This window comes from Eretmochelys imbricata, chromosome 1 (assembly GCF_965152235.1).
Source record: "Eretmochelys imbricata isolate rEreImb1 chromosome 1, rEreImb1.hap1, whole genome shotgun sequence".
NCBI classification, from domain to species: domain Eukaryota; kingdom Metazoa; phylum Chordata; order Testudines; family Cheloniidae; genus Eretmochelys; species Eretmochelys imbricata.
In genome coordinates, this window is record NC_135572.1 from 157,674,912 (window position 1) to 157,694,624 (window position 19,713).

At 41.8% G+C, this 19,713-nt stretch overlaps 1 protein-coding gene across 3 annotated transcripts in view; it reads right to left on the bottom strand.

Annotated features, from left to right (window-relative positions):
• Positions 1 to 19,713, bottom strand: part of TRAPPC10 (trafficking protein particle complex subunit 10) — a 96,492-nt gene that overhangs the window by 61,358 nt on the left and 15,421 nt on the right. For 2 of the 3 annotated variants that reach the window (XM_077817770.1, XM_077817780.1), the window contains exons 2-4: positions 6,579 to 6,660; positions 5,751 to 5,886; positions 3,062 to 3,258 (exon numbers count right to left, since the gene is read on the bottom strand). In XM_077817770.1, coding sequence (XP_077673896.1) covers positions 3,062 to 3,258; positions 5,751 to 5,886; positions 6,579 to 6,660 — 415 coding nt within the window. Of the gene's footprint in view, positions 1 to 3,061; positions 3,259 to 5,750; positions 5,887 to 6,578; positions 6,661 to 12,486; positions 12,555 to 19,713 lie in introns of those variants that run through there. The other variant, XM_077817789.1, reaches the window with a different exon arrangement.

A 19,713-nucleotide genomic window follows, 5' to 3' on the forward strand; every position in this document is an offset into this window, starting at 1 on the left:
CTGTGCAGTCGCAGCTTCGCACCAGCCATAGGAATTTCGATACCTACAGGCTGATTGCTAGTGGCTTGCAGGAGAAGGGGCACGAAAGGGATGCGCAGCAGTGTAGTGCTAAAGTCAAGGAGATGAGGCAGGGGTACCAGAAGGCAAGGGAGGACAACCATAGCTCTGGTGCAGCACTGAAGACATGCCGCTTCTATAAGGAGCTGCACACTATGCTCGGCAGCAACCCCACCTCCATCATCAAGAGCCCCCTGGACACTGTGGGGGACTGGAGACAGCAGCCAGCAGACTCAACCCCAATGAGAAAGTGGCGGACAAGGAGGTGGAGCTAGAGAATGAGGTGGAGCACACAGCACAGTCATCCAGTGGCACAGTGAGTCAGGACTCTTCCACTCCAGAGGGGTCTAGCCAGTCCCAGAACTCCAGCTCTGGCATGCAGGATGCAGGAGAGGGGAGCTCTGGTAAGTGTTCATTTTGATTTGATACTGCACGGTGAGATGAGACTGAGCTCATATATACTTTGTTATACTGTAGAAGAGGGATATGGGGCAGAAATTAACAGAGACTGTCCATCTTTGCAGTGAGGTCATAGCAGAAAAGTTTCTTAATGTACATGGGGATGTCTCTGGAATCCTCCAGAATGATTTCTAGGAAACTTTCCTGTAGGTATTCTGCAATCCTCTGAAGAAGGTTCCTTGGGAGAACTGCCTTGTTTCAACCTCCGCTGTAGGAAACTTTGCAGTGCCCCCTGGCAATTATTTCTGCAGGGACCAGAGTGGCACACAGGCGAGCATCATACAGAGATGGTCTGAAGCCACACACATGCAGGAGATGTACCCGTGCACTCTGGGTTACCTTTTAGGAGTGAGAGATCTGGTTCAATTACCCTAGCTTGTGGAAAAGGGTACCAATATTCAGACCAGGCTCCCTAGTCGCTTAGAGTAACATTGAAACGCACTGGCTATAGGTACGACTATAGGGGTAATTCAGGGAAGCAAGTAAACACTGCCTGGCCGAATGCATCACATACAGACACATTACTGGGAATTATTATTAAAATGTTCCTTCAAAGCCTCCTTGATTCAAATAGCCTCCCACTGCGCCCCTCTAATTGCCGTGGTCTTTGGCTGTTCAAAATCAGCAGTCAGACAATCAGCCTCAGCAGCCCACCCTTGGGGAAACTTTTCCCCCTTCAATCTGCAAATATTATGGAGAGTTCAGCAGGCCACAATGGCCTTTGGAATATTTTCCTCATTAGGGTCTAACCTACCAAAAAGACAGCGCCAGCGACCTTTTAATCAGACAAATGCACATCAACGGTCATTCTGCACCTGCGGAAGCTATTGAAGCGCCCTCTGCTGCTGTCTAGGTTCCTGGTTTAAGGCTTTATGAGCCACAGGAGCAAGGAGTAGGTGGAGTCTCCAAGGATCACTATAGGCATTTACACATTCCCTGGTGGAATGTTCTGGTCTGGAAAGAAAGTTCCAGTGTGCAGCTTTCTACACAGTCTAGTGTTCCAAAAGGTGTGTGCATCATGCACCTTCCCTAACCACCCTGCACTGATAACAGTCAAATGGTCGCAGTGATCCACTAGTGCCTGCAAGACAAGGGAGAAGTAGCCCTTTCAGTTGATATACTCTGTCACGATATGGTCTGTGGCCAAAATTGGGATACGAGTTCCATAGATCATCCCTCTGCAATTAGGGAATCCCATTGCCTCAAAGTCATCACTTATTTGTCGGGGACATTACTGAGAATCAGAGTCCTTCACAGCAAGAGGCGATAATTGGCCCTGCACACTTGCATCACCGCAGCCACCACAGTGAACTTTCCAACTCCAAACTGGTTTGCAACTGACTGGTAGCAGTCTGGAGTTGCCAGCGTCCACACAGCGATCGCCACTCACTTTTCCACAGTGAGGGCAGCTCTCATTCTGGTGTCTTGGCACCGCAGTGTTGGGACACGTTCCGCACACAGTTCCAGGAAGGTGGCTTTATGCATACAAAAGTTCTGCAGCCACTGCTCGTCATCTCATACATTCCCCATGATGTGATCCCACCACTCAGTGCTTGTTTCTCAAGCCCAGTACCGACAGTCCACCATGGCAAGCTGGTCCATGAATGCCTGCAGCAATTTTGAATGGTTTCCATGGCAGACAGCAGGGCAGGCATCACCAGTTCACTTCGTCACAGCTCATGAAATACTGCAAGACCAGCCATTGTGTTCATAATGCTCATCACCAGAGTGGTCAGCAGTTCAGGAATTATGCTGTCGGACAGAGATGGCAGGTGCACAGTTACACTAACTGTTGAAAAACAGTGCAAAACGAAGTAGGAAGCCCATGGAATGATGGGACAAAAGGAAATGCATCATGCAACAGTGAGCATGCCCCCATGGTGCACTGTGATCTGTTCCCAGAGTTCCCAGTGGCAGAGGGTGGAGAGTTGCACAGTGACATAGCTACCCCTGATGCAACACTGTCAATGAAAAAGCAATGACTGGATACGCTGAGCTGACACAAGCAATTTTGTGTGGACATGCTCCACTGATGTTAAAGGAACTAATGATTGTCGACAAAACTTAAGTCAACTTAACTCTCTAGTGTAGACATGGCCTAAGATTTTACTCTTGTACTTTTCCTCTGGTGATGGGTTTCTATAAACCTTGAAAAACAAGGATTTGAAGTTCTAAAAATTGATTTTGGTTACTTCATTCATTCTGAATCAGTGTCTACAAAAATATAGCTTCAGTATGTTTAAAGCCTTTTATCTTTTCTGGAAGAGGTGAACATCCAGAATTTAACTGTAGTCCTACAGAATTTTTTTTTTTTTTTTTTTTTTTTATTCCAAACCACTACTAATTCAGGAAAAGATACAGCAAACTTTTTCCTCCATTGGTTCATATTTTGGGACAGATGGACATACATCTTACCAATGCCATTTGCTTAATGTTAGGCATTAGGAAAGTTACTATTCTTTTAAGTGAGAAATTGGACCTATTAAATGGTTATCCAGAAAACTAGTTTTATAATTATAAACAATATTTTTCAAAAAGTCCTTACCTGTCACTTTGCTTGTTACAGAAGTCATTTCTTATTTTATCTACTATAGATGTTCGGGGAAGGATGTTGGTTTTGTTCTTTTTTTTTGTATCACTCTCAACTACCACAATTAACCAATCCACAGAGCTGTGCACTTTCAGAACATTCTGCCACTTGGTGATGTCATCCTTTACTGTAGCTTTGTATACTTCTGTATCCTGGTATTATAAGTAATGAATTAGCAAATCAAATCGACAATCTGGACAAATTTGAAAGGTTTACTTTGTTAAAACAGGAAAAAAATATTTCAAATGATACCAAACTGAATTAGTGACACAGATTGAGAAGTTAAACAAGGACAATGTCAAGGTAAGGTTTTATTCTTTCGATTGCTTACTTTATTATAACTACTTTAGACTATTGCAAATGAATGATTTTTAAAAATCAAAGTTACCCTGAACAACTCATTGAAATTTGGAACTCGATTAAACTAAGACAATGAAACTAGACTGATTAATTTCATTTTCTGGTTCTAATACACCAACAGTGCTGTGGCATTTGGGTTTTCCAACACTGCTGGAAAGTTTTAAGTTGTCTGTATCTTCAATTACTTTAAATTTAAACAACTGAAGTAACTCATTTTCTGTAACTTTTTTATAGATCAACTATGAACATGTTGCTATGAATATTCACAATGCAAAGTTGTGTTGGTTAGTTGTGATTGGTCAAGTCAGATGGTTAGTGTCTTTTTTTTACTGTATGAATATTTCTCCTACAATGAGGCTAACTCCCCGTGAATGAGATATTGCAGATAAACAAGATTAGGGAGTTTTAAATGTTTGGATCACAAACCTTATCTAAAAGATGATTCTTGTAGCAGATTAATTTCTGATTTACTGGCTGAGTGAATTATCTCCCATTTTCATAATAGGTCAGTGCAAGTATGCATTGTTTTGCTGCCAAGGATGTGATCAGATCCTTGTGTAGTTTAGTTTCCACTGTGCCAAGGCTCTGGGAAAGGGTTTTAGAAACCCTGTACTCCTGCTGTGTCAAGCAGTGTCACTATAAAATATAAGTTACAGTTCAAATGCTCAAGTAGGCAAGTTCAAAATTTACTTTTTATGAGCACTTATGCAAGACAGATTTGATTGCCTTCCATGATCATCTGAACAAACGGAAGACATTGTGTACAGGAACAGCAGAAAAGTCAAAAAGTTCATTTTTAAATTATAGTGAATACTTGCAGGGTTTTCTGGTGTTATTAACCCACCTCTAGTGTTCAATAAACAATGTCAAAGTGTCACCAAGTCATTGGCTACTATCTTCTTCAAACTACTATACTAATACAACTGTTCCCAAAATGGACTTCCAGGGTGCCCCACATTAAACTATGCAGTCATGCATATTGCCATGCACTATGCCTGTTACCTTTTACTTGATTAGTTCTTAATGCATAACATATTGACCATGTTTTATTAGTTTTCTTTAGTATCGTAGCTTTTATTAAAAAAAGCTTTAAATTCTTGTGGTTACCTTTATTTTGCTAACTTTTCAAATAACTCTAGATGGTTAGAGCAGGATTTTTCTTTTTATTTAGTCCACAGTCAATACTTTAAAAAGCATTTATTATACCAGAGGTGGGCAAACTACAGCCCACGGGACCATCCTGCCTGGCCCCTCCCTCGCTGTCCCCCCTCCCCTGCAGCCACACCACCGCACGAGCAGCGCTGCTTGTGCCCGCCCACCTCCCAGGCTTTCCAACAAGACTATCCTGCCGCTCTGAGCGGCATGGTAAGAGGGCAGTTGGATGGGGCAGAGGTTCGGGGAGGGGGGTGGTCAGGAGACAGGGAGCAGGGATTGTTGGATAGATGGAGTTCTGGGGGGGGCAGTTAGGGATGGGGGTCCCAGGAGGGGGCAGTCAGGGGACAAGAAGGGAGTGTGTGGATGGGTCAGGGGTCCCGGGGGGCTTGTCAGGGGGCAGGGGTGTGGACAGGGGTCAGGGTGGTCAGGGGATAAGGAGCAGGGGGGCTTAGGGACAGGGGACCCCAGGAGGGGGTGGTCAGGGCACAAGGAGCAGTGGGAGTTGGATGGGTGGGGAGGGTTCTGAGGGGGGCAGGCAGGGAGTGGGAAGTGGGAGAGGGCAGGGGCCAGGCTGTTTGGGGAGGCATAGCCTTCCCTACCTGGCCCTCCATACCGTTTCGCAACCCCGATGTGGCCCTTGGGCCAAAATGTTTGCCCACCCCTGTATTATACTATCCTTACATTCCAGTTTCCCCACTATGAGGAGGTGTAATTCCCAGATCTCCTGTAACGTCTTATTTATGAAAAACAGATTTTCACATTAGTGATTTCCTAACCTGCTAGATTTAGTATATTGCATACCATTTCACACCTCACCTTCCATCTGAAACCACAACTGATTACCTTGGTGATTTAATGCACTTGAGAAATTCAAGTTCCCCAAAGCTTCATCCTTCTGAAGTGCCATCTAGTAACATCAAACTTGTTTCATATTAGGACAATGCAACTCCCCCAACCATTAGTGACCCTGGTAGTAACAAATGTAACCAATAGGAATAAGGGGACAGGGTGTAGAACCAGCACATCCCATTTACCAAACCGGGACAGAACAGAGCTTATTTTACCTTCAGGCCCACTCTCATACCTTATTATGTGCATGGTTCACGCTTAATATTTTCCTAATACTTACACAACATTCCGTCCAATAAATATGAAGGAAGGGAAAAGTCAGGAGAGCCTTGTTTCCTTCTTTGGGTAACAGCTCTTCTTTAAATTGAACAAAATTAGATTCAAGATGAATCATCTTAGGAGCACGTCCGTAAGACCTATACAGAATATTAAAAGAATTACAATTCATAATTGAGAAATAAGCAGCAAAACTAAAAGCAGAACAAATGACAGGGCAAACATTTATTACAAATTTAGCTTTTTTTAAAAAAAACCTCACAAAACTTAACTGCTCTCTAGGGTTTGATTTGTGTAGCGTCAACTCAAAAATTCATTTGTTTTCTCATAAAATAAGACACTGTCTTTGCAAGGAAAAGGGCTGGAAACTTCAAGCTTTCATTTTAAAAAGGATTCTCCTTTACATGTTCTTGTGTTCCTCCAAAATTAGAGGCAGTCTTTGGCTGTGGACGTGACAGCGTCCAAAGCACAATTCTGTTTTTAACTCTTTCCCATATGTCCATCTAAACAGGAACCAGACTTACCTTCAAAGCATGGTTGCCCAAAGTGCAACCTAGAGATACCAGTAAAACTAATCTTTAGTGCAGCTAATCTCTATGATTTTAAATTCAGCCTGGGCTAAATGTGGGAACATCCATCTCAAAGGGCTCAACATTCAGAATTCAGGGAAAACTGGCTCTGAAAACCAGAAATCTTTCCTCCTGTTCAGCTTCTAAACCCAACTCACTGCACAGTGCCACATTAGTAGTCACATTTTCCTAAATCCAACAACATGCATTGAAATAGAGCAATGGCGGGGGGAGGGAGGGGGAGGGGGAGAGAGAAACACTACCTTCTCCATTCCATGGGTTCTTTTGGAAGCTGCTGAGAAAGCATGGGATATACAGAAGTGAATAAATTCTGATCTCCAGCACCTAAAATTAAAGAGACCCATATTTTAAAAAATGTTCCCTTTTAAAAACATATACGGACAAGATTTAAGAGTAAACTATACCACACAGTTACATTTTAAGAAACTCATTTTCATATTGGATACATGGATAATACTTCTGTATAGAAAAATGCTTTAAAATAGCATCTTGTTACTGAATCTCTCTACGAAAAAACCATTCATATAGCTGTCCCAAAATTCCATAGAAGGTGTGAGAAAGGAACTCAACTACAGCCAAAGGTCCAATGTCATACATCATCACAAAAACAGAACAACCTCCAAAAACTTCAACCAGCTTATTTACACAAGACAGACTAGGTCGGGGTGGGCAAACTACAGCCCGCGGGATAACCACCCCCATGGCGCCGCGGACCCCGCACTGCTTCAGGAAGCGGCCAGCACTAACATCCCTTCAGCCCCTGGGGGGCGGCGGGGCAGAGAGCTCCGTGCACTGCACTTGCCTGGGAGCACCTCCCCCGAAGCTCCCATTGCCCAGGAATGGGGAACCACGGCCAATGGGACCTTCGGGGGAGGTACCCACAGGCAAGTGCAGTGCACAGAGCTCTCTGCTCCCCCTCCCCCAGGTACTGCAGGAACATGGTGTTGGCCGCTTCCCGGAGCGGCACGTGGGCCAGGGCAGGCAGGTAGGGAGCCCACCCTGGGCCTGGTGCATGCTGCTGCCACCCCAGAGCCGCTCCAGGTAAGTGACGCCAGGCTGGAGCCCGAACCCCTGCTAAACCCCTCCTGCACCCCAACCCCCTGCCCTGAGCCTCCTGCACCTCACCCCTGAGCTCCTGCAGCACCCCTCCCTGCACCACGGCCCTAAGCCCCCTCCTGCAATCCAATCCCCTTCCCCGAGACCCCTCATACACCTCTCCTCTGCCCCAATCCCTTGCCATGAGCCCCCTCCCACACCCCGCACCCAACCCCCTGCCCCACCCCTACATTCGTGGCCCTACAAGCAATTTCCCCACCCAGATGTGGCCCAAGGGCCACAAAGTTTGCCCACCCCTGGGCTATGTACTAATACCACTGTACTATGAAGCAAGATAAATATAACAAAATGTACAATCCAGCACAGAAAACAGTAACTGATTTTCAGCAATATAACATTATCCAGCTGACATTTACACCCTTGGCAACAAGAGGTAATATGATATTGACCAAACCATTTAGTCTCTTCCCAACCCCCAACTCCAAAAAAAAAAAAGATCAAGTAGATCAAGAGAAAATCTTAGTTTTAGAATGGTTATGTTTTATTATGTATTATGTAAAATTACAAAACAGTGAAGACTACATCCCTCATTTCAATACTCATTAAGTTTAACTTTAAAAAAAAATGTCTTTTCATAACGTAAACTTAGAACCTCAAGACCTTTTTACTTTCAAGGGATTTTATCATCTAAATTCCTACACATCAATTTTTGCCTGTTTTTTAAACAAGAGCATGAGTCAGCCATTGATTTTTTTCATTCAGTACATTGTTCTTCCTATCATTTGAGTACCACCTCTCCATTAAAATGACATCAGTAACTAGTGTTGCAGCTCAGAATAGATTCAAATTGTATATCTGATATAATAAACCATTTGGAGAATAGTGCGCATCAGATTAAAATTTTAAGTGTCAAATTTTAGACCTATAAAAAACAAACAAGATTACCCAAAACTTAAACACAATGAATTCACACAATCAAAAAAATTCCTGATGTAGTTAAGATTGGGGGTAATGTCATCCCAAGGCATAAGGTAAATTAACAGAGAAATGGACTTGTAAGAAGTGTGAAAGGTTTTTTGCCTCTCAACTTGAACTGTCACCACCGAGCATACAGAACAACCTCATCCTGTGATTGTGTGAACTGAGAAGAAAGAAAACTCCAATACTTACAGATCCAGCCTTCCCTTAGCTTGCCTTATAACACCTTGGAATGGGAGAACAATTTAGCTTTTACATTTGGTTCATAATCAAGTTTTGGATTGGTAAAATAGCTCAGTACGCTTATTGCATAGTTTAGCATTTAGTAAAAAGGAAGGAATCAATCACCAACACTTAAAGTACCAAAAGGAAAAGTAATTCTAAAGAGGTGATTTGGATATTTTTAGCTCCAAAAAATATGCAACTACAAGTGTGATCTCAAAAAACAGCGACCAAATCATACTAAGGCACTAGATTTTTTCTTTTTTTTCTAAACTGCTGCTTAGCATGAAGATCTCTCAACCAGCATTAACTCATCTTTATAAATGCACTGAGATATATTGGACGTTTAGCTATATTTAGTTTAAATCGTTTAAAATGTTTCAGATTTCACACCAGAAGTTTGGTTTGAGATCCCAGCTACCTTTAATACAAGAACAGGACACAGTTTATATCCTGCTTCTGAGCTCCCTGTTGGCAGTGTCACAGAACAGTAATTTTCAACCTCTTCATTTGCAGACGCCTAAAAATTTCAAATTGAGCTGTGGACGCCTTTGGAAATCTTAGGCAGTCTAAGTATATTAATAAAATTTGCCAATGACAAAGTTGGGAGGTATTGCCAATACGGAAGAAGACCAGAATATCTTACAAGACGATCTGGGATGACTTTGTAAAATGGAGTAATAGAAATAGGATGAAATTTAATAGTGCAAAATACAAGGTCATGCATTTAGGGATTAACAACAAGAATTTTTCCTGGACACTGGGGACTTATCAGTTGTAAGTGACAGAGGAGGAGAAAGACTTGGGTTTATTGGTTGATCACAGGATGACTATGAGCCATCAGTGTGATGTGGTTGAGAAAAAGGCTAATGCAGACCTAGGATACATCAGGTGAGCTATTTCCAGTAGATATAAGGAAGTATTAGTACCATTATACAATGCACTGGTGAGACCTCATCTGGAATACTGCATGCAACTCTGTTCTCCCATATTTAAGAAAGATGAATTCAAACATGAACAAAGTGAAGAAAAGGGCTACTAGGATGATCCAAAGAATGGAAAAACCTACCTTACAAGAAAAGATTTAAATAGCTTGGCTTGTTTAGCCCAAGCTAAAGAAGACTGAGGGGAGATAGGATTTCTCTTTATAAATACATCAGAGGAATAAATATCAGGGAGGAGAAGGGGAGTTAATTTAAGTTAAGCACCAATGTTGACATAAGAACAAATGAATATAAACTGACCAACAACACATTGAGGTTTGAAACTGGATGAAGGTTGCTAACCATCATAGGAGAGAGATTCTGGAACAGCCTTCCGAGGGGAGCAGTGGGGACAAAAAACCCTAACTGGCTTCAAAACTGAGCTTGATAAGTTTATGAAGGGGATGGTATTATGAGACTCCCTACAAGGGCATGCAGCTGATCTGCGATTGCTATCAGCAAACATCTCCTCAGCTGGTGATGGGACACTAGATGGGGAGGGCTCTGAATTACTACTAAGAATTCTTTCCCAGGTGTCTAGCTGGCGGATCTTGCCCACATGCTCAGAGTCTAACTGATCACCATATTTGGTGTCAGGAAGAAATTTTTCCCAGCATCAGATTGGCAGAAACCGGGGCGGGGGGGGGGGGGGGGGGCTCACCTTTCTCTGCAGCATGGGGCACGGGTCACTTGCAGGTTTAAACTAGTGTAAGTGGTGAGTTCTCTGTAGCAAAGTCTTTTAACCACAATTTGAGGACTTCAGTAACTCAGCCAGAGGTTAAGGGTCTATTACAGGAGTAGGTGAGTGAGGTTCTCCTGCAACACGCAGGAGGTCAGATTAGGTGATCACGATGGTCCCTTCTAACATTAAAGTCTTCAAGTCTGCAGACCATAGGCTGAAAACCGTTGTCATAGAATGATTTCAAGTTATCAGAAAAATCTTCCACTGTGTGGCCTTGCAAGTGATATGTATTGAAAGAGCAAAGCATATTTTCCCTCCAACAATCTTTGCAACAAATTAAAAAGGTATTGACAGCAGTAATACCTTGTATTTGGAGGGAACAGATGTTGAACAATAAGGAAGGTACAGTAATTTCTCATCCCTTCATATTTCATTTAGGCCATAGCTCCCCATCAAACTGAGTGTGAAATTCAAAACAGATTGTGCAAGTAGGTAAATATATATATATATATTTTTAATCAAACAACAAGGATCTCACTTTTTCCTCAGATGGGATTTTCTGGCAAGAGCAGCAAGCTTTTCAGCTGATAGCAACATGTGTGATTTTCGCAGTTGATGACAATGGCCAGCATGTCTTTGGTAAAGTTTTAAACAACTCTCCATGCAAGGTGTCTGATAGCCTCCAGCTGCTAAAACAGAGGTCCCCAAACTGTGGGGCATGCCCCCCTAAGGGACATGGAGGAACATTTGGGAGGCATGGCAGGGCCTGGGTAGGATTGCCACCTATTGCTGGTAACTGGACCACTGAGGCCCTGACCCACCACTTCCCCCAAGGCCCCATCCCGCTCTGCCTCTTCCCTTGAAGCCCCTCCCCTATCACATGCTCCTCTCCTACACATCTGTCCATCGCTCGCTCAATCATCTCCACTCCCTTCCCCATGGTTGGGCTCCCTCTGCTATGGGGCTGGGAGAGCCTGAAAAGGAGCCTGCCTGCAGGTAGGAGGTGGCTCAGGCTGAGCAGGGGCTAGCATGGGTTAATGACCGAGCATCTCCCCATGCCCAGCGTTAACTGGACTTTTGGTGTCCGGTCAGTACATCTGACTGGGCATTGCCAGGACCCCCTTTCGACCCAACTTCCCAGTCGAAAGCCAGGCAGCTGGGCCAGTCCCCACAGAGGGCTGGGAGGGAGCGCCACCCAGTTCTGCTCCTAGCTCTCCACTAGCCCTGCCCCCAGGCATGGCCCCTGCCCCCTTACATCTGTCCACATTCCCCAACCCCCTCCCCCCGGAAGCCACAACGGACAGGAGTAAATGGAGGGGGGCATGCAACCCTGAAAAGTTTGAGGACCACTGTGCTAAAGCATCTCATATGCATTCTGGAAGTTTTGAGGTTCTCCTCCTCAAAGGGTGAAGAAAAAAATGGAGAAAAAAAAACTCAAAAGGCTATAGAAGCCAATAAAACAAGATGCTGCTTTCAATCAGCCACAAACCTCATCAGACAGCCATTCCCAGCGCTACTGGGAAGCATGGGAGAGGATGCAAGCACACTGATCAGATCAGGAATGGGGTCAAAAGCACTGAGCCTCACTTCAACTGCTATTTGTGCTGAGGAATTGGCAACAGGCATTCCCCTGTTCCTCTAAAACAGTGCTTCTCAACCAAGAGTACATATACTCCTTAGGTATGCAGGTCTTTCGGGAGTACATCAACTCAGATATTTGTCTAGTTTTACAACCAGCTATGTAAAGAACACTAGTGAAGTCAGTACAAACTAAAATTTCATAGACAATGAATTGTTTATACTGCGCTATATACTGAAATATAAGCACAATATTTATATCCAAATTTTATAGTTATAAGGTTAAAATGAGAAAATAATTTTTCAATAATAGTGTGTTGTGACACTTCTGTATTTTTAGGTCTGATTTTGTAAGCAAGTAGGTTTTAAGTGACATGAAACTTCGGAAGTAAGCTAGACAAATCAGACTTCTGAAAGGGGTACAGTAGTCTGGAAAGATTGAGCACCACTGCTCTAAACCACTGGCAAAAGACCCTTGGCCTATCAAAACTGCTAGAGCAGGAAGAAAGGTGAACAATTCTGGCTGGAAAGAAAGGCCCACAGAAAGCCCCAAAGAACAGCCCCGTCCTCCCCCCCACTCCCCCTTCACCCCACACACACTTCTTCCTTCCAGAGAGACATAAGCATGGTCCCCCAGCATGGCTATTGTACCTTTGGTGTGCCAGTAAGTGGAACTGGCTTTCAGCTTGGGTGATCATATGAGGAACCTTGCATCAAACCCTAAGCAAGAAAAAGGCAGAAAACCTAATGTAGAGACAATGAATATACACACAAGAGAAAAATGTGACCAGAACCACAAAACTTCTGATTTCTAGCACTCAACAGCAATATCACAGTAAAGGAAGAGTACTGTATGCATGCACAAGTCAGTGTATTAAGTCCTGGCACGGGAATCTGAACATGAATGACGTTATAACCTAATCATACTGCTTTGTACTCATCTCTGAGCTGTTTATGACCTTGCAGTTAACTTTGCAAGGGAGGGAAGATTAACATGCTGCAGAATAGCAACATCTGATGTTAAGATATTGCCACTTCTACAACTGTAATTTCAGAATTTAAAGAAAATTATGGGATTGTTAACTTCTGTTTATTATTAGGTTTCAGTGTATTTTTTATTAACAGTATTTCCCTTCCCTCTAATATTCAGCTTTCAGTGATTGCATTAGATTATTAGAAATAGAAAATTATTTTCAAAAGTTTTAAAGCTAAGGTAATGACTATGCAATACAGACAAGCATGAAAACTTCATGAAATTTTACAGGTATCAGTATCTTCTCAAAAGATTTATGCCTCAGCAACAAAAATAGAACTGAATGAAGTTTTTGAAGACTTAACATTTTAACAAATCTGAACAAAATGGTAAAGGATAAATTTGCTAGAAATCACCCTGCTCAAAGTGTAATAAGTAGTTTACACTAATATATGCAACTTTATCACTTTCCAGTAAACATCTTGCATAGTATGTATAAAACATACTGCAAATACAAGATAGTAATACAGAATGAATTAGGGTGGATACAATTGTCATTGGCTCTTTGTGTAACACTGTTCATGAATAATTAGAGTCTCCACAATGGACTATTATCTTCTATTCACCAAAAATGAATTTCCATATCTTACAATAAATTAAAAATTAGTTTTCAGTTCCCCATATGCAGTCTCTCACACAGCAAAAGCCATAAGTAATTGCCAAATTTAGAATTTAAAATCCATTTCCAGGTTTCATTTTTAAAAAGGTCACTCATTGTGCAAGTTACAGATTGTCTACAATTAGGCGTGCAGCAATTTTTCATTTTTGGAGTATAGTGTGCCCAACCTGCTACACATGATCATGTCTCATTTGAAAGCTTATTTTATGTACATATAGATGAGGTTTGATGTGGAGCTGTCAAGTGGTGCATAAGCCTGTAGCTGAGGTAAACCAGTGGTACCCAAAATGAGAACATGTCACTTTTTGCACAGTTCCAAAAACACTGCAACATGATGACGACTACAGTTTTTACTGTTAAAGTTCATTTCAATATCTTAATGTGGTGCTTATTGGTTAAAGCTACCAATGTATTAAAGACATTGGTTTTGCATGGGTGCATTTTTTTAGCAGGTGGCAAAAACAGCAAACAACATTTTACAGTATACAAACATGAAATGTTTTCACATTGCATATTCTTAATTGTCAAAATATCTCAAGTGATAATAGTTTTCTATATTTTCAACTGAAATTTTCTGACCAGATAAGTTTTATACAGAAAGTTGTACATGAGTAGCAGCAGATTGCATGCCCATAGTTTGTACTGCATAGTGGGTTGATATAAATGTATGTGAATTCCTAATGTAATGCTTCTCCTTTTGTAAGCTATTGTACATACAGCAAAGCATAATGTCTGCCTGCTAGAAGGTTTTAATTTGTAACCGCCTATGCATGAAGTACCAGCCTTTGAAATATCCTAGAAACTAGCTTAATTCAGTGACACTTATACACAGTATTAGTGTTAAAGATGAAATATACAGCTTCATATTAGGCTTCAATCAAAGTGCTCATTAAGCAAAAGGGGCAATTACATACATATATAATTTAGCACAAGTCTGTATAGTTGTGAAAAATTGTGATAGTGGTGATGCTAATGCTAACAATATATTTGGGGATTTTACTTCTACAGGAAAGTTACAGTATATGAAGACATGGAGGATACAAGCCCCTTAAATCTTACATCAAAGAGAAAGACTCTCCACAAACTTTGACAAAGCACATTTTTCAATAAAATCAAAAGAATGCAAAAAACTGTCAAAAGCTAACAGTGCTGGACAGAATGCTGTGATGATGGCAGCAGAAGCCAGAATAAATGAATTGGTGGCTACTGGATGAGTTTTATAGTTTTAGATGAGGGCCACCAATATGCTGTCATGGGGATTGCTTACAGAAATACACAAGCAAGTCGACTGGCACAAAAGTCAGAGTCTGTATTGAACACAAGAAAGAAAACAGACTCTGAATCCATTAACAGAGCATCATGTTCACTTGCTTCTGTAGCCACCAGAGCGAGCACATCTTCCAGCAATCAGTCCTGTTGCACGGTTTGCTTGACTTGATTGCTAAAGATGCAGTTTATCCTGCAACATGTCTTTGTTCCTAAGTGAGTAAAATGAATCAAAGCAAAATCTAGCTACATTGCAACAACACAGTCACCTTGTGACACCACATTTTATCAGTTGATTGAAGAGAAAGACACAATGATTTTATGTACAACAAGGCTCCTCTCCCCCATCCAGGCTGTTACAAAGATATAACGCCCTACTTCCCTCAGATGGGGAACTGCAAGCTATTCCAGTAGAAAGTTACAGACAAAATTAGAAAAACAGTATGGTTCTGCGATTTAATTCTATGCACAGCATGGATAAGACAAGTCTACCATTGTTCTATGCAGTGCAACAGTAGCTGATGCTATCTAAGCTACTAGTAATCTGAAGCAGGAACTTAAGTCATTCAATTATTTTGTGGGTGTTCTTCTGAGTGAGCCTGATGAACAGCTTTCAAATGAACAAGGGGTTTGTATCATGTCTCTTCAGTCGCTTAGTCTGAAATAGCTAAAATGAAAGCCTCAGAATATAATCCAAAACCACGTGATTGTAGTTCAGAGGTCAGCTACTTTTGTGCCCCAACTGGTGCAGGAGTTTGTCCTTTGGTTGATAAAGAGGCATATAATTCAGCCAGCAATGAGTATCATCCTTCAGAAGACATGCAAAGAAAGTGCCTCTCAACTGTAGAGTGTACAGTACTTAGCAGTTCCAAATTATCACACAACCACACATAAATCTTACAGCACAACTACACCATGAATTCTGCATCAATTAAGGTGAGCTGAGGGTTCATCAATAAGGCTGCAAAAATTGAAGCAGAAAGATTCCAAGGAGGCGTGTTCATTCCAAATGGAATTGTACCACTTCAGGAGGGTGGAAATCTCATTCATGAAGGAGACAATATAGACACCAACATACAGACCATTGCTGGAAAGAATACGGCCCATTTAATGGCTAGAGTGGGTTTCAAGAACAGTTTGCAGGTAGTGCAGCATCACAGGAAATACCAGTCTCCCTGGGTAATTAGAGTCTCATATACAGTAGGCAGTGTCTGAAAAGAAATCGAGAACAGACCCAGAACCAAATTGCCATGAAAAAGTATGTAAGAAAAATCAATTCTGTCTACAATCAGCATACTCTTCCCTGCACAGAACTGTGTACATGTCAAGGCAGTAAAGACTGGTAACCCAAGCACTCTGAGATCATAATGATGAACATGATGATAAAGAGGTTGACTAGAAATGTCACTAGCGCGAATACATTTACATACCTGTAAAAATTTATTAGATTTTATTTTACACTTTGGATTGTTGTTGTGATGCTCTGAGATCAAAGAAATACAGTCATTAAACTAACCAAAATTAATGCAAATATATTAAAGTGGTGATTTTAATCCATTGATGTCATTGTTTATCCCTGTTTCTATGGTAATGGCACCACTTGACAGTTCTACATCATATCTCATCTTAAGTAGACATAAGCAGCTTTCTGATGATGTATGATGTGTGTGTGTATAGAGAGGGTAAATTAAATTGACCAAATCAGTGGCCGTTCCTGCTCACCTAAATGTGAAAGTTCTAACAGCTTGCCAGTTGTCATACAAATCGAAGTTCCCTGTAAGCTGCACAGCCAAGCAGCAGCCTATTAAGCGCCACGCAGGAGCTCAGGGAACCCAGCCCCCATGGACCTGCCACAGCCAAGTGACAAGCGCCCCAGCCCCAACCCAGCCACAGGACAGGTGCCCCGGGCCCAACCGACGCCAGCCCTGCTGTGGCCGGGGGACAGGCGCAAGCCCGCAGACCTAGTCCTGGAGCTACCACCATGGGGAGAGGCGCCTCTTCCCTCCCCTGCAGCCCAGGTGCTGCTGCGGGAAGAGAGGGGCAGCCCTCTCTCCCCACCATAGCCCGGGGCAGCCTGCACCCCAAACCCCTCATCCGCAGGCCAAGCCAGAGCCTGCACCCCCAGCCGGAGCCCTCCCACCCCTGCACTCCAACCTTCTGCCCCAGCCCTGAGTCCCCTCCCACACTCCGAACCCCTCAGCTCCACCCCCACCACATGAATTTTATTGTGTCACACATCACCTTCATAATGGTGAACATAATAAAATTCATTCTACACATGTTGGGGAAAAATTAGAGGAAACACTGCTGGCAAGTATATCATAATTAGACAAATATTTAAGGGGGTTTTGCTGCAGTCTCTGAAATGTAAGAAATTAAGGAAACCCTTAACCACATGATGATTACTGGCAACATCCCTCTTTCTGAAGACTGCAAAATATTTTTGAACCTGGTGAGGACGACTTCTTAACAATGGAAAGATTTCAGTTTTCCTGTCATTTCTTAGTGCAATGGTATAGTTCATCCAAGGTTCCATGTGCAACTCAGGCCAACTGTTACTGCATCAACAAGATTATATTTTGAATACTACATTTAATTTCTGGAATACTGAAGTGGAAAGCAGAATGGAAAGTGCTCCAGATTTAAGCAGCCACACCATGCAGTGTAGAAAATAGAAGGAGATGGTGATAAAAAGGTGGAAGGCCAAAATTTAGGCAAAAAATGTGGGAGGCCATCTTTTATTCTCAGCAAGGTATCAGATGTTAGTAAGACACTTTTGTATATGACCTTCCTAGGGCAGTACTTCACAGATTTGAAACTGTAGTCAGTTTTATGTACCATTTTCAAGGCCTCTCAAATCTCTCTGTACTTGGCCAAGGTAGAGAGAATTTCAGCTATGCATTTAAGCCAAATTTGGTACCACAGAAGGGAGTGTTACTCCATGTACATAACGCCACAAAGCAATAGCTATCTATTTCTGATTGCTGGGAAAGAGATATAAACCTTCTTCAGTCAGGCCACATGGCTTCCCTGAATTAATTCTTGTTTGACCTAGAGCACAACTTTTAACAAAACATCTAATTGTTCCAATGGTTAATTACCCTCACTGTTAAAAATTTGCTCTTTATTTCTAGTCTGATGGTGATTAACAGTTTAACTCAGATAAATCTCAAAGGAATTTCATGAGAAAGAAAAGGCTAGCCAGAGGACTCCCCCCTGTCAAATTTCAAAGCCCTGCTACAAACAAAGATGTTTGAGCTTCACAAAAAAGTGGCTGCCAGAATATTTTAGAATTGAAAGTGTTAGCCAACCTAAACACAGGGGGTAACAGACAATATCAGTGAACTAAACATGGTCAAAAAATCTTGCTGAAGAATATAAATGCAGAAATGTAGCCAAAGTATTTATATAAAAACACTGTGGAACATAAAACATACCAGTATTCATTTTCCATAAATTCATCAGCATTTAGTTTAAGGTTGCAATATATTAGTCTGTCAAAACACTCTAGTCCATTGACTTTATTATTTCAGGCATATTGTTACATTCAAAATAGTAGATGGAGGTCAGGTGTTTGAGCTGGCCTACAGTATCTATCTCCTTTGGAGCAGAGATGTCAGTTCCTCCCACCGCCATCTTAACTTTAATAAAGAAAAGACAGATATTCTTCGAAAACACAAAGAAGGTTTATTAAGGAAGTGATAAACTGCAATTGTGGTTGCTCCAGAAAGGTAGGTGTGAAGCCTGGTCCCTCACAACCCCTTTAGCAATAACTTCCAACAGAATAAACCCTAAACAAACACACCCCAAAACTATACTGTGTCACAACGGATTACCTTGGTCTGAATTAGGTAGCTGATGGTGATATCTGTCCTTGCAGCTCGGGTTCGTTGGATCCTGGACCTACGACCTACAAAACAAGCCCTTACACAGTACCACTTATTAGTACCATCTATATAATAAACCTTGACCTCAAAAGTTGGATAATTTTCCCCCTCATTCTTTCTTTCTATAGAAAAGCATTCTTTATCTCAAAGTTTTTGGTAGAAGCTCATGGATTCAGCATATTTATTTTTAAATGTTTTGAGATAATGTGTAGGGCTTTATATATTTTGTATTAAATTTAGATTTCATTTTAAACAGTTTATTTTTAAAAAGAAAAACATTAAATAAAATCAAAATAATCCAATTTAAATAATTTGTTTTTAATCATCCATTTTTATCCACTCTGGTTTCTCAAGATTGACTGTACAGTTCTATTTCAGACTATGATCTCCAGATGCCTGTACTGTACTGCAGAAATTTTGTTACTCACTCTTCACCACAGTACTCTTCCTGCATTGCGAGCCAGGAGCAGTACACCAGACCCTACAACTGATTTAAGCTTACAGTTTGTGAAGTTTACTGTAAGCTTAACATTGAAACAAATTTAATCCCCATTATTGCTGATTTTGTCTTAACTGCAATTTATAGTAGCTGGATAAGGTAAGCCAGAGTACAGCTCCTGATTTGTAAGTCACAGCAGTTCGTACAAAATGAAGTATAACTTAATGGTCTAGTAACGGCTTGCCAGCACATAGATGGGAAACAACGGTTCTGATCCAAGGGCTATCAAAGGCTAAAAAGGAAAAATCCCTACATTTATTGTTGGAGAGTGAATGTAATGAAATGGAACACTTCACACTGCACCCCAGAGACCCCACTAGCAGACACTCCCGAAGACTTCAGCATTTAGACTCTTGAGCCAAAAGGATCAACACTATAACAGAATCCCCCAGGGCATGGGCAGTGTGAAAAGAGTCAGAAGAAAGCCTAGATGACCCTTACTCAAAAAAGTAACAACTTTAACAGACCAATCATAACTTTCACATCTGAGGATGTCTGGATAGGAGATTGCTGCAAACTGATAAAGCACTCTACTATATACTGTACACAGAGACTATTATTTTAAGTGATAAAA